The sequence below is a fragment of the Elaeis guineensis genome, chromosome 7, assembly GCF_000442705.2.
Source record: "Elaeis guineensis isolate ETL-2024a chromosome 7, EG11, whole genome shotgun sequence".
In the NCBI taxonomy this organism is placed as follows: Eukaryota; Viridiplantae; Streptophyta; class Magnoliopsida; order Arecales; family Arecaceae; genus Elaeis; species Elaeis guineensis.
In genome coordinates, this window is record NC_025999.2 from 104,848,320 (window position 1) to 104,864,008 (window position 15,689).

Consider the following 15,689-nt stretch of genomic DNA (forward strand, 5'->3'; position numbering starts at 1 on the left):
TGAACTCGGAAGCTGTACTACTATCTTTTGGTGTAATAATCAACTGTTGTAACATGAACATGTTGAGGTTCTAGTTTTATCTTGATAATCAGTTTTAAAGCTGGAAGATTTTTGTTGTCAGATTGTGCTTATATTCTGCTCTATTTATATTGGGAAGAATGCACTTAAGCTGGCCATATTATCTACTTTTGGATCGATTAGGTAGTTTTAGATGTTAACATATCGTCCACTTTTAGATGGGTTAAGTAGTTTTAGATGTTAGGTCATGGTAAGTGATATTCACGCTCTGGTGGATAGAGCTTGAATGTCACAAGGAAGAAATCATGAAATTACTTTTAGGTGGAATAAATATATGAAATGAGAACTCTATTATCTGTCATACAGAGCATTGTGTTTTTTCCTTTCCTTAAGGTTGTCTGATTATTCGATATGTTGTTGTATTGGTTAATGTTATAGAAAGCACTCTATGTCTTTTTCATCATGTACTAGTTAATATGCAAAGTTGGAAAGCATCAAGTATCGCCACGAACATACAACAGAACCTACAAGCTGTCAGTGGTTAAGAAGGTGATGCTGGCTATTTTGGGGTGTTGATTGACATAATTTGGAGTTTGGACATATGTTATATATTTGACTTGATCAAACATCTCTAACATCAAAAAAATAATTTAAGCAGTACATTGGTGCTATAAACATGACTGAAAATGATATAGAACATTATATCAGCAGATGATGCTTATCGGCTAATATGAAACAACATTGAACTGAAGATACTTCCATGAGGACAGAGCACTATCCAAGACGGGTAGAGTAAGAATATGTGGCTCTTGATTCTCTTGTGGTTGTATAGTTGATTAATATTGCAAGAAAATGGAAATCTCGATTCCTCATGAAAGATCTTCCATGAGGATAAAGGACTACCAAACAATAGACAGAGCAGGATTACATTGTTCTTTTCTTTCTTAGTCATAGATGATTAATCTCATAAGATAATTGAAACCTCTAATCATGAATGTTACCATTGGTCTTGCTGATATATAACTTTTGTTAGCTTGTTGCTAAATGGTCACTTGGAATTGCTTTGTTTCATGTTGAGGAGCTGAGGACTTTGGTTAAAATGAATGGAATTATATGCTAGAGGATAAATCTAAGCTAGGGGGCATTCTGAAGTTTTTCACTTTCATATGCCTTTTATCCAGCAATACTCAAAAATAATATATATCCTTGTCTCCTTGTTGATTATGATGCTATACTAAGATGTCTATTACCTTGTATATGGTCTGTCATTAGTTTTTCCTTTCATTCCCGAGCTTCTCATATGCAAGTGTCAGCTTCTGCATTGTATGATTTCTGTGTTTCTCAACTTAGACTTCTCGCATGATCCTGTATTCTCTCAGCAGTTATAATGCATGATCTGATAATCTATGTTTTTGTTTTTTTTTTTGTTTGGACGTTAAATAAGGAAATTACATGTGTGGATGTAGTTCTTCATTGTGCTTTCCTCTTTCTTTCTTAAATTAGCTTTGACAGATCAATTTTTTGTAGTTCAGGCATTAGAATTGCTTGAAATTGTCCAGTTCAGATCTCCTGATAGAGCTATGAAATATCCTCAATTCCTTTCTAGTTTGAAATATGACACAAAGGTAAGATTCTGTGAGTTAGTTATAATCTTTGTGTTCTTACTATTATTTCTTTACAATCTATAATCTTTTTTCTAGGTTGATGATATACTCAGAAATTCTGCGACATCTGAAATGGGTGGTGTGTATTATTATTCTGAACGAGGTGATCGACTAATCGACCTTGATGCATTTCATGACAAGCTCTGGCAGGTTATATTCTCTTATTCTTTCTTAATGAGTTATATAGCTGTTAAATTATTAATTATGTGCGGAAATTTTATATATAAATATTATTAATCTGTCTTATTTGTATGCAGTGATAAATCCTAATTTGATCAAGTAACAGCAGTAAAACCACGACTGATTTTTCTTTTGTGTTGTTAGACATTCGCGCAAGTGGGCTCCCATTTTAATGAGGCTGAGAAAGGTGAGCTAAGAGAATCAATCCAGCAGTTGTTAAGATGGGCTTGGAGGTATAACAAAAATCTTGAAGAGCAAGCAGCCCAGCTTCATATGCTGACTGGCTGGTCCCAGATTGTAGAGGTGGCCGATGTTTATTCTTTAGCTTTAATATTTGTGATGACTGATATATTAAACTGTTATATATTCTTTTATATGTTTCAATTTAACATGCTTGTTTGGACATCTTTCAGGTTCCTATATCTCGGAGAATGTCACTTCTTGAAGATCGCTCTCAGATATTGTTTGAGTGAGTGAAATTGTATGGCTTTGATCTTATGATTCTAATTGTATCTCATACTTTATTATTAATTGTATTTTGAATAAATTGCCAGGTTGCTTGGTGCTTCATTGAGTGCATCGGCATCTCCAGATTGTTCATTAAAGATGGCAGTAATATTAAGCCATGTGAGAACCCTTTCATGTGATACGTTTGGTGTCTCTTCGTGCCAGCTATCCCTTTCATAGTTTTTATCCTTTATTTGCTTTCTTGGATTTCAAAGGTTGCGCTCACCTGCATGGCGAAACTTCGAGATGAGAGATTCTTATGTCCTGGTGGTGTAGATTCTGACAGTGTAACGTGCCTTGATATTATCTCGGTGAAGCAATTGTCAAATGGAGCTTGTCATTCTATACTTTTTAAGCTTATGATGGCTATTCTCAGAAATGAATCATCAGAAGCCTTGAGAAGGCGGTATTGATATTTAACTTGCGGAGATGTTCTTGAAACAAATATGCATAAACATCACTTATTTTCTGCAGCGTTAACATGTTTATTTCCTTGAATTTTCTGTATTCCAGCCAATATGCACTACTGCTGAGTTATTTTCAATACTGTCGGAGTATTCTTGACCCTGATATCCCCGCATCAGTCTTGCATTTCTTGCTTCATGAGGAACAAGATGGAGATGAAGAACTTAATCTACAAAAGGTTCTTGCCTTATATTTTTTAGTTCTCTGTGACTCTATGACAGCTGTGATACAATAAATTATTTGAAAATTGTTTGTTTTCTGATGTTTACAGATTGACAAGGAGCAGGCTGAACTTGAGCGGGCCAATTTTTCCATAATAAGAAAAGAGGCTGAAGCAATAATTGATTTGGTAGGCTCCTTGTGAGTCTTGCAATTGTCAGAATTTCAATTTACTTTTTTGCTGGTTCATGCGCTTCATGATGTTTGTTGATAATTAAATTATCATTGATATGCATGCAATCCAGCTCAAATGTAATATTATTTTAGCCAACTAATTTCATACTCTCTTTAAGCATCAATTTCAAGCAACAGTCGAAGTGTCATGTGTTTCGTCTGCCTTGTTCAATTGAGAATTTTCTGCTGTCCCAAACTTCGGTTATTATCTGGTGCATAGGACATGCAGGATGGTAACTTGCTGCATGTACTGTACCAGTAAAGACTTATTATGTGGTCTCTCTCTCTCTCTCTCTCTCTCTCTCTCTCTCTTCTCTAGGTGGTGATGGTGGTTATGGTCTTATGGATAAACTTGAGCATCCTTCAGGTTGTGTTGGGCCTATGCTCAACATTAAGAGCTCAGGCTAGCTTGATGCTGATCCGGCCTGAGTGTGACTCGAGATTTCTTAGCTTGAGCACAGCCCGGCTTTTAAAGTGTCATGCTAGGGATCAGCCTGACTCAATTGATCCTAGGGCATGGCTTGGTTTCTTGAGACACGAGGGATGGGGAAAAGTGTGGTGGGCAACAATGGCGAGCTAGTGGAGAGGGAGATGGTGAGAGAGATGAGGTTTTCACAACAGTGGCAAGAGGGAGGAATTAGGAGGTCACAATAGTGATGACGAGAGGAGGGGATCCACAAGGAGGTAGAGCGATGGAGGGGAGGAGCGAAGGAATGAAGGAGCAGGTTGGGGTGGGGGCTTGTTACAAGTGGGGGCAAGATGGGAAAGGGTAAAGGAGAGAATGAGATGGGAGAGACAACAAGATGGGAAAAAGAAATGGAGAAAAAATGAGATATAAAAATTAAAGGCATATAAATATTATGTTTGTTTTCTTAATGAAATATCAAGTCAGGTTAGGCCTAGCTTCTTTAAATTTTATTAGGCTCAAGCTTGGTCAAAACTGCATCAAACCTCAATCAGTTCAACCTGCCCTTGCGGAGAGGCCTAAAGCTTGTATCTAGGGTCACTCAAGATTGGATTGACTTGGGCGGACTGGGCTCATTTTGCTCAAGTCTAGTGGTCAATCCAATTGTTCTACTATTTTGTAAACTAAAAGCAATAGTAACAATCTCAAACTCTTTGTATGGGAAGCGGGAACAACTCTAGCCCCTTTAAACTTTGGGTGCCTTTTTGTGAGGTTTAATTGATCAACCGAAGGAAGTAATTGCCACCTACATTGCTATTGTTTGTTGGTGATTATCATTGGGCTTAAGATTATGTTCTACCTAGGATAGCATCATGAGTGATGCTATCATCATATGAGTTCCTTTAATTTTTAGCAATACATGTTCCATATATATTTAACTTCTGTAGAATGTCCATTAGTATCTTGAAAATACTATGGCCTCTTTTTTTCTATCAATACTTCCCTTTCATGTTTTTTAGGATGAAAATATTGGTTCACATTGGTCAAAACATGTTTGAATGTTGTGCATGCTTTTATTGTCTTTTATGGAGGAATCGGTAGTATACCAAGAGAAATTTTGTGTACTCTAGTCTATTTGTGTATCGTAAGGATGGGATATACTGAGCATGGCAACAACTTTCTAGAACACATTGTCATCACTTCAATACAATTAGTTTTTTCACATCTTAACCCCACAAGAAAGTATCTGTGTATGTATATTTGTAGTTATTCATGGACCATAGTTGTAGGAGATGGATACAAGTCATGGTTTATTGTATTGGACCATACTGTTAGGTATGGGGCATATCATAGCAAGATCAATGGAATTGGTATTGGGACCTATATTGGTTGCCCAGTGGTATAGTACGGTATGGTATCTTGCCATGCTGAATTGGATTGTACTAATAAAGGGGGGTTGGAGAGGGAAGAGGAGAGGGAGAAGGAGAGAGAGGAAAAGTGAGGGAGGGAGGGGGGGCGGGATGCAGAGAGAGGGAGAGGGCTTTCGGGCCTCCTTTGCTCTGATCATGGCGTAATGAAGAGAGGAAAAGAGAGAGAGAGAGAGCGGGAAGGGAGAGGGAGATGGAGGGTTGGTGGGAGAGGGAGAGAGAGCAGTAGAGGGCTTTCAAGCACCTTCTCCTCTGGCGTAATAGGGGTGGAGTCCCACTTTTGAAACAAAATAGGAGCTCTGGCCCCTTTATTGGAATTTTTCTAAGGTTAAGTCTTTTGGAGGAGAGAGGGCTCAAAAGCTCTCTCCCTCTCCTCTCTCCCTCCCTCCCTCCCTCCCTCCCTCTCTTTCTCTCTTGCTCACTCTCTCTTTCCTTCGCCCTCTCCCTCTCCATCATCGGTTTCTTCTAATGAGGGGCGGAATCATAACAGTCCACCCTTGGTACGGCACAATACGCCCCAAATTGGCGGTTCGGGATGGTTCTGCCTTCCATGTTTCATACTATATCAATAATGAACCGATACTCGGTTTAGGAGGTGCATCGATTTTTAGTAGCATGAACCAACCTGTACCTATGTTATACCAGCATGGTGCTAGTGTGGGTACTGAAATTGGTATTGCAAACCATTTTGAGTGCATATGGTAAGTTTCTTAACCATGTAGGATATATGAATCCAAAATGCTTAAAAACTGAAAGTTATATCTTTTGATGTCTTGTTACTCTATATTTATAGCGGACATGAAATGAAAGGTATCATTAACTTTTAGCATAATGATTGGTTGGCCCAAGAATTAGAGTCCACCTTGTTTTTTATATTTTGAACAAGGATTAGGATGTATAGTACTCATAGTAACTTATGAAAACTGCAATATCACAGATAGATTGGCACAATACAAGGGTACAATGGACAGCAGTGTGTACCACACTTTCAAGATGTATTGTTCCACATTAAATAGCATTTTAGTCCAATGCATTTTGGTTTGGGTTTACATGCAACCTTGCATATGTTACTGGAAACTCCATTTTTAAGTTGTTTGGAAGTGTCAATACTTTTGGGTGCTTGTGCATAGCACAACACAACATGATTGGAGACTCCAGTTCAAGGTGTCCTATTGATGTCAGCAAAACATATCCCATAGTGTCATGCAGGAGACTTGTACTTTTAAGTGGTGGACACTTTAAGTGACATGTCTTGAAGGTTTTCTTAACACTTTAAGCTAAATGTCCTTGTGCTTTTAGTGTAAAGTTTTCACATATATAGACACTTTAAGCAAAGTGCTGTTGTATTTTGGATTTTGATATAAGGTTATCACAGTTGAAAGCACTTTAACTGAAATGAAATTTGGTTTAAATATAAATGTATCATGCTTAGCTGTCAATTTAAGTATGTCAATATAGCTTAAATAACTTTACATAAACCTAGTGAATAGATTACAAAATTTGCAAACTCATGGACGTATCATTGAATCTATTTGTAGATTGCATCTACTGATTTAAGTTATTCTTTTCTTAAATAAGCATCAAACATTACACACACACACGCACAGAGAGAGAAAGAGCGAGAGAGAGAGAGAGAGAGATTATATATATATATATATATATATATATATATATATATATATATATATATATATATATATATAATCTCTGTGTGTGTGTGCGTGTGCATGCATCCCACGTAATCTCTCCCTCCCCGCTCTGCCTCTGTCTGTCTGTCGCTCCCTCCCATGCCTAGGTTTTTGGAGGGTGCTTTGTCTGACACTTGGGGAACTTTTTGACACCAGGCACCAGTACCTGGTGTTTAGGTAATGCTGGACATTACTGCTCCCCTTTTTTGGTATCTCTGACCATGTTGAAATAATTTTTTGTTTGGATGTTCCAATATGATGCATAAGCTTTTGCTTCCTTGAAATTTTTTTTCTTCTCAAGATATCTTTATGCTTTTTGACATGAGAAACAGTAAATTTGTTGGTTCTTAAGGTGTGCCTTGGGACATTGTAATTTGTAAGAAAATTATGTTTTTAAATTTTGCTCTTCATCTATTTAAAAAAAAAATTGTTTTTCTTCATTTAATTTGATGTACTGTGACACTTATGCATGGATCTCCACATTCCCAGCCATTCACCATGATTAATCTAAGGACAGAGCTTTACATGTGGACAATAATACCGTGAATGTGTATCCATTTTAATATAAATTTTGGAAATATTTCCAAATCAGTCTACAGGTTTATTATTTTGACATGAAATGTTTTAAACATTGAGTTATAGAACTAATAAAATAGAAAATCATTTGTGTAAATTATGATTACTATTATCCAATTATAAACTCTTCAGCTTATTTTTTTATTGATATATGCACATGCACATAGCAAAAACCATGATCTTTGACTGGGAGGAATCATATTAAGATATTATGATGATACATTCATCAACAGTTCTAGACACTGCAAACTCTGCTTGGCAAAGGCAAGGTATCTCAGAAGTACCTTCATGCCACCTGATGTCTACGAGTGCCTTGACTGGCTATATAAATGATCAGTTATATCCTACATGTGATCAGTCATCTCCTACTGCTAGCATGACAGGCCTGGTCCAGCATTTAACTTATCTAGAGCTGCACATGTAGTTTGATATGTTAAAGTGAACAAATGCAAAACTTTAGCATTCCATAATGTTGGCAAAAGTTGATAAGACCATTATATTGGTATTGCAGCTATTGCCTCCGGAAGGATTGATGTATGGAAATACCAATTCCCATGATCAGTTGGTTGCTTTTATGAATGTCATGACTCATTAGTTACCAGCAGGAATAGGATGTTCCATATCTTATTGACGTATCATCTATGTCATCTAATTGAGCCCTATTGGCATTCCACCATCTCAATGGTTCTGCATAACATGATGTGATGTGTACCAAGAAAGTGATGATTAGTATATGAAAGGACAAACAAGAACTGAAGAACCTTTTGGATCCATAACATTATCAGATGGATTTGTGGGGTGTGTAATATAATTCACTTTTTTGTTTCCATTTTAGTGCGTGTTATTTATTTGTTTGTACTTGTGTGTTTTATGTGGACAATTGCTCCACTAATTTTCACATAAGTATTGTGTTAGCTAGACTATCTTCAACTGTGCATGTTTTTTTTTTTGATTCTTTCAAAGATCCTTAACGTCATGTGCTGTCTGCACAAATAAAGGGTATGCTATTTCTGCGTAATATGTTGCGTGTTTGTGATACCAAAATCAACAACAACAATCGTCTTTGCTTATGTTCCTTCTTTTCTTGATTTCTTTTTTTGATATTTTCAGGTGACAAAGGATGCCATGCAAGGCAGTGAAGCTGGAAAGGCAATATCATTTTATGTTTTAGATGCATTTATTAATATAGACCAAGAAAAGTTCTTCTTAAATCAACTTCAAAGTAGAGGAATTTTAAGGTCATGCTTCATGGAAATCAGTAATTTTTCTTGCAAGGTCTGTCTTTTTTCTTAAAACCATCTGCCTTCTCACTAAATATATCAAGTTTACCTTCTGATGCTTTATGTTGAAGATAGCTTCTCCAATGTTCAAATCTGCTCCAATATTGGTGGTTGAACTATTTGTCCTTTGTTCCATGCGGGATAACTGTTTTTGTTACTCATCTGTGCATTTGGACGTGTCTTTAACTGTCACTTACTTGTACAAGTCCTGCCAATAAATGAGGTGCAACTAGAGATGTATATAATTGCGGAGATGGGGCACTCATTGTTCAATTTTGGAATATCTAAATCCATTATTTTATTGCAACATCTCTTTACTAGTTTATGCTTTGGTCATGAACTATTTCAGTAGATTGCTGTATACAAGCCTTGAGTCATTGTCTTCTTCTATTTATCATTTCATGCTTATACATGATCCTATTCTAAAGCCAAATTAATTTCTTGTATCTGGTCCAAAGAAATGGCACTGTGAATGAAACCTTTGTTTAGCCTATGTTGTCTTCAAAAGTTTAGCAACATTTATTATCTTATTTTGTAGGATGGCGGGTGCTCATTGGAGTCTTTGCAACGTTTGTGTACTCTTGAGGCTCAAATTTCTTTGTTGTTGAGAATCAGCCACAACTATGGAAAGCATGGTGCTCAGATTCTGTTATCTATGGGTGCCTTGGAGCATCTTGCCTCATGCAGGGCCATGAGTTTGCCAACCAAGGTTGTATCAAATTTTTGTTTCAAGATAGTGTTATAATTGTTATTTATACCAGTGACATTCTAGGCAAGGTGGGTTGGCTCCAACATGGGCAGAGATCGAGCTGGAGAAGCTGATAAACAGAGGTTGCTGGTAACACCAATACTGAGATTGGTTTCAAGCCTGACATCTCTGGTGGATTCATCAGAATTTTTAGAGGTTTAAACACTATCAACAATATACTGTGATTTATTGTTCTATCTCGTTTCCAGCCTTGCCATGCTTTCAATTTTTCTTGAATGTTTCTTTGCTTATGAGGAATCTGTTAGCAGACCTTTGCTAATAACAACAAATGAACCAGGCTGGTCTTGTCTTACTAATATCATGAATATCCACAATGAAGCTTACAGGAAGTTGCTGTTGATGTGTCAGAATGTCACTGAATGTGTTTAAAGGCAACGCCGCAAACCTGCCCCTGTCCCCACTCCTCACACGACCACGACCACCACCACCACCACCACCACCACCAAACAGATACACATGCATGCACACTTCCCACCAGTACACCCAAACACACTCACACGTGCACAATTTCTTTGTTATTGATTGTCTCGAGTTGAGAGTTCTTGTGTTCTCTGATTTCTGGTCTTTACTCTATGTATACTTTGTTGTTTCATGATCTTGTATGCAACTTTTTTATAATTACTTGGAGTTTTTATGACTTTTTATTTGGTAATTGTGATAGAAATCTTGAGAAAAATGGAAGCCCTAGGAAGGAGAGTGGCTCAAACTTGTGTTCAAAGTGGAGATAGAAAACTTGGATGAACAATGTGCACAAGATGTTTGAATAAGCTTATCTTGACTTGTATTAGTTCGTTGATTGGGATGTTGGTGAAGTAATGCTACTGGATGGTATGATAACTGAAGGGATGAGAAGGCTCAATCTAGGGAAGGAATACATCTTGGGCTGATTGTTGGAATAAGGATTGCATGAGACATGGCTTCACATAAGTAGCCAATGATCTTCAGGGTATAAGAGTTAACATAGATAATAGAAACCTATGCTAATAATAATGCAGTAGAAACATTTGATTGCTAATTATTTGGATGAGATTTGAAGTGTTGCAAAATGATGAGAAGTTGGTTACTTTCAAATACTCCTAAATCCTAATTATCCTACTATGTAGCCCACTAGTCTGAAAAGGATGAAGCATGCATCAATATGTGTTTATCGCCTTTGCGTAAAAGCCATTGGAGTTTTCATCTTTTGTTCTTTTCAGAAATTGTTTATCTTTTCTTCCTTTTCCTTTCCTTTTTAATATTCAAGATTTATTCTTTTTCTTTGTATGGCTCTGATCTGTAGCTTTTGAATTCTTATACAGGTGAAGAACAAAATTGTGCGCGAAGTTATAGATTTTGTCAAGGCACACCAGTCAATTTTTGATCAAATTTTCAGAGAGGATGTCACAGGAGCTGATGAATTGACCTTAGAGCGGATTAATCTCATTGCCTCTATACTAGGCAAGGTAGATTATATAACTTGTTGAATTCGATGCCCTCGACTTCTATGAGTCTTTTCCTCTGTGGCAGTTCTAGTGATGTTGGAAGCATGGTATATTATGTAGGTTTGGCCATATGAGGAATATGATGAGTGTGGCTTGTCTCAAAAACTTTTTGCAATGATGCATTTTCTTTTCCGTCTTGATGGTATCTCTTCCAGTTTTATTCACTCTTCAGAATCTATTGAGGTGTGCTTCCTTGGCCTCTAGACAACTGCTTTATAGAATAATGGTAGCATTGCATAAATGATTTTGTTCTTATTTTTGGAATTTCTAATTTACCAGAACCAAAAGAAGTTAGAGTTGGTAATCTTTCAGCTATGCTTTAGCCTGAGCTCTTACCTTTATTTTCTGATCACAAAGAAGCTTATTTGTTTGCGGGTAAGTAAAATTTTTATTGTCCTATTCAATGTTTGATCTTCATTCGATCTTCCAGATTCATTATATATTTTTTCGCTTTTCTTTTCCTGATCTTTGTTCTCTTGTCATGTTAGTGTTGCATTATATCTGTTGCATTAAATCTATTGCAAGGTACTTTGGTTTCTGCTTCTGATATATGGTTTCCAATTTCTTATCCTGTTCTTGGAAAAGTATATTAATTCAAATATTTTGATTTCACTAGGTTGTCAGAATCTTTCATGATGAATACATTTTATCTGCCAAACTAAAGACCTAAAGACTCATTCTTCATCTGAATCACTATGTGAAGTTTATGCATTTATTTTGTTGTTTTTCTTATTCTTAATATGTCGCAAAGAAGATTTGTGGGGCAGCTCAGTGTTTTAAAATGTTGTGCATGAGCTCTCATTTGTGCTTGCAATCCAATTACGACTCCTCATTTCCAATATGGGGCTACTATGTGCAGTTGGGCAGCATAGGGCTTGAAAAGATGGTTCACTTGGCAACATGGGAATGCATATAAAATAAGATTAGTGCTATGAGGCTGCATTTGCAGCATATTGTCACAAATATGGCCCTTTTAGCATTGTTTGACATATATTGGCTATTCTTATGCCAGCACATGCAAAACAGGACGTGTTCAAGTTGATTGTTGGTTAGGATGTGGACAGATGGATCAGATATGTGTATATTAATGACAATAATATGTTGATTGTAATATAATTATAGCTATTGGAATTTAGCACTAAATAGTAAGCACTAATTGCTAAATATTATTGTTAATAATATTATTATTATTTATAAATCAGTATTATAATCTATTTTATTTAATATTGTTTATTTATTTTAAAATTTTAAAATACTAACCATATGTACCCCCAGTATATACAGCCCACATAGTTTTGTGCTATGCGGTCCCTTGACCGCCTGTATATGACAGACACCTAAAACATTGACTGTTCATGTTTTAGCATTCTGTTATTCTTGTTGGACATTCATCTTTTTCATATCTTATCTTTTTGAGGATCATTGATCATTCTAGGCATTTTATCTAGCTAACAAGAAATTTCAAAATAAATTTCTTTTCATAATTATGGTTATTTCCATATTCATTTATTTTTTGGAATTATATCTGATGAAGGCTGGGCCTTTCAGAACCTAAATACTGTTTCGATTCTGATGAATTGTAAAGGTTTTATTCAGCAAGACAGGCTGGCAAAGAAGGCCCTTTAAAAAATCCAAAGGCTTCTATGTTAGTTTGTAGTTGGCTGCTTAGAAATAGGAAAAAGTTCCTCTGGAACTCAGTAAAATTTTATAGTATTGTTATTCATGGTTACTTCCATTTTCAGGGGAGAGAGTCTCTGATTAATTAAGCTTTCTTTGATGGTCAAAATCATTATTGATCTTGAGGGCTAATGTGTTGAAAGCTAGTGAGTGTTTAGTATCTATTGCTTAATTGTCCTCTAAAACTTGGGTACTTCTTCGTTCTACTGCCAAACTTGCTTTTCTTCATGCACATTGTGTTGAACTTGGTTTTGATCAACCCATGTTTTGACATGATAGGTTTCGGATGGTCCTGGTGATCCTAGTGAACCTGGTCGGCAGCGGCAACCGCAGCAGCTCACACTAAATTTACTACTGGACCTTCTTAGTTTAGTAACGGCTGCTTTGGAGAGAGCGGGTGAAGAAAAATTCTTGTTACTTAACAAGGTAATGTGCCTCAAGAATGTATTTAGCTCTTATAAACAACTGTGTGAAAAGGCACATATCCTGATTTTGTGTAAGCTTGGAAAGTGATGGAAACTTAGGAAAATATATAACAAAATATTTTGTCATAACTATGTAAAGTCCTGAAGGTAATTTCTCAATAATTTAAATAATTTGATGGCTGCAGTAATATGTCTAACTACTTTTCATTTTCTAGATTCAAGACATTAATGAACTATCAAGACACGATGTTGATGAAATCATCAATGCATGTATGAGACAAGATTGCATCTCTTCTTATGATAATATCCGGAAAAGGTAAGGAGTATGCGTTCTATGCTCTTTGACCGTTAGCCTTCTTCTGGTGTTAAAAGTTCTAATCATCCATGGTTGTCATGATCCTGTTAAAATGCTAAAATGGTAACCATATTTTATTAGGCCTTTAGATTGTCCTTGAAAATCTGTTCTGAGAGTTCTTCTTTGAACTTGAAGAGCAAATTGTACTGTCATAATTGATTTTGCTTGTTCTTTTTCTTTTTCTGGGTTACCTGCATATTCATGAAACTTGAACTTTCTTTTTGTCATCATAACAATGCGCTTAAGTTTTCTTGAGGTTTTCATGCCTCAAGTCTGTGTTTTTTGAAAAAAGGTGAGCAATCAATGTTGAAACGGATTTGATGTTCCACTAATTATAGCAGCCTAAGAATTTTGATATTGAATTTCGGCACTCTTTTGAGATTTCTTGAGGTCTTTAAGTCTCATTGCAGATTTGCTAGAGCTGACTCCATTCCACGTGTGATGTTTGCCTCTCTTTGTTGATCTTATCCAAATAACCCACCATACATACGCCTCTCTCTTTGTTGGTCTTATTCAAATAACCTACCATGTTAATCTCATTATATATTCTTGAAATGGGTCTAAAAATGTTGTTTGATGGGTGTGTAGTCGATGTCTTTCATTTTGGCTAAAAAGCCTTGAGAATGAAAGCAAAACCTTAGAACTAGAGGGTGATCCTTAAGGCTTCTTTCTCTTTGGTTGTTGACTGGAATGTGGAGATGAATTCCTTGTTTGTCTCCATGTTGATGATTCCCTCCATAGCCAGTTCCTTCTTTTCACTTGTTGCTCCTAGTGGAGCTGATGCTAGCTCACAGTCCTTGGTTTGAGCTTCTTGTCCTCTTGAAGATTTTGTCCTTGGAGGCTGCAGTTGGAGCAAGGTCATCTTGTGTAAAATAAATAGCCAAACCGAAGGAGGCAACTCAGTTTCACTATTTTCTTGACGATATTATGATGGAAGCTAGGAAGCCTTGGCAAAGTTTCTTTGTTAGTTATTTCTTGGTAGGAAATGATTGGTCGACTAACCTCCCAGATGCGCTGGAAAACATATGGAAGGCCCTAAAAGAGGTTAACATCTTAACTGTTGCAGCTGGATGCTACCTTTTTTGGTTCTGACTTAAAGAGGATTGGCTCAAGGTTTAGATCAGTGGCCCTTGGGTGGTTATTGGCCAAATTCTCATCTCAACAATTGGCTGGGTTTGTTACCTAGCCCCTCAGTTGAGTAGTGTAGGACAAATCACGTTTGGCTGTTCTAGCTCAAGCTAGCAAATCATTAGTTATAGAACTTGGCTGGTGAGATGTAGGCAAGGATGACAGAAGCAAAATGTGTAGGTAGCAAGTCAAACAACTTGGCATTACTCATCACAAACACAGCCTAATGCTTCTAACCTGCTTGTTCAAAATTGATCTGGTTCAACAGGCTTAGTGTTTGACTCCCCAAATAATAGGTGGCAGACTCCATCTGAAACATATTTTATCAGAAACCAAGACATGATGACAGAGAAGTGGTTCTGGAAAGTTCTGGATGGGTTTAATGCTCACTCATCTTTATATTCTCAACTTCTTGCTGAATAACCACTCAAAATTTAAGTTTTAGGTGTTTTCACTCCTAGTTTAGGGAGACGTAGAAATGGCACATTTCATGATTTAAGCTCTGTAGATTATGAGACATCAAACTGGATGAAGTGTTTGATGCTTCTTTTCACTAAATCATAGAGTTGTACAAGAGTCTGAAGCCCCTAGCACAACCTTCTTTGTACATATTTAATATGAAGTGTGCATTGGCAAAAAAAAAAAAAAACAGAAAGGGATACCATCTTTATGTAAGGAGTTGTCTTCTACAAAGAGACAATGGAAGGTTGACAATCCAAAAATTCATTGTGGGACTAGTGTATATGAACCACAAACTTCTAGTTCAATTTGAATTTTACTCATTTCACTTTTTCTCCAATTTAGATAGGTTGGAACATTATTTTGGTGACTGAGTTGGCCTCAGAATGCTCGTAAAATTAGGGCCAAAAGTTTTTACTTAGATCAGCAAGCAAGGTTGGATAGGATTAGGTTGCCTCTCTTATGAAATTGAGGGCATGTATTTTTTTCCAATACCAGTCATTTAAAACAATTTTTGAATCCAATAGTGTCTTTTTGGCATTAATGAAATCCCTATATTGTGGCATCAAATTATGTTAATTTTTCAATGTAAAATAATAGTTTTTTTCTATTTTTCATGAACGGTTATTAAAATGTTTGAAGACATTACATTTCAACATCTATACAAATTGTTGGTCCATAAGTATGTTTTGTCTAGTTGTAAGTATTGGAGACAAGGAGAGAGCCTGTATATAATATTGGAATGATACTGTTGCAAATTTGAAGGTATGGCTGAAACCATAATCACTGTC

At 36.4% G+C, this 15,689-nt stretch overlaps 1 protein-coding gene across 6 annotated transcripts in view; it reads left to right on the plus strand.

Annotated features, from left to right (window-relative positions):
* The window catches only part of LOC105047827 (nuclear pore complex protein NUP205), a 43,321-nt gene that overhangs the window by 22,028 nt on the left and 5,604 nt on the right, over positions 1-15,689 (plus strand). For 3 of the 6 annotated variants that reach the window (XM_010926919.4, XM_073260629.1, XM_073260628.1), the window contains 16 exons: positions 1,551-1,643; positions 1,719-1,832; positions 2,007-2,165; positions 2,276-2,331; positions 2,417-2,489; positions 2,585-2,775; positions 2,883-3,012; positions 3,106-3,183; positions 8,435-8,599; positions 9,143-9,313; positions 9,377-9,508; positions 10,672-10,815; positions 10,915-11,037; positions 11,134-11,229; positions 12,811-12,957; positions 13,172-13,272. In XM_010926919.4, the coding sequence (XP_010925221.1) occupies positions 1,551-1,643; positions 1,719-1,832; positions 2,007-2,165; positions 2,276-2,331; positions 2,417-2,489; positions 2,585-2,775; positions 2,883-3,012; positions 3,106-3,183; positions 8,435-8,599; positions 9,143-9,313; positions 9,377-9,508; positions 10,672-10,815; positions 10,915-11,037; positions 11,134-11,229; positions 12,811-12,957; positions 13,172-13,272 (1,973 nt within the window). Of the gene's footprint in view, positions 1-1,550; positions 1,644-1,718; positions 1,833-2,006; positions 2,166-2,275; positions 2,332-2,416; positions 2,490-2,584; positions 2,776-2,882; positions 3,013-3,105; positions 3,184-8,434; positions 8,600-9,142; positions 9,314-9,376; positions 9,509-10,671; positions 10,816-10,914; positions 11,038-11,133; positions 11,230-12,596; positions 12,678-12,810; positions 12,958-13,171; positions 13,273-15,689 lie in introns of those variants that run through there. The other 3 variants (XR_002165123.3, XM_029265397.2, XR_003801253.2) reach the window with 2 other exon arrangements.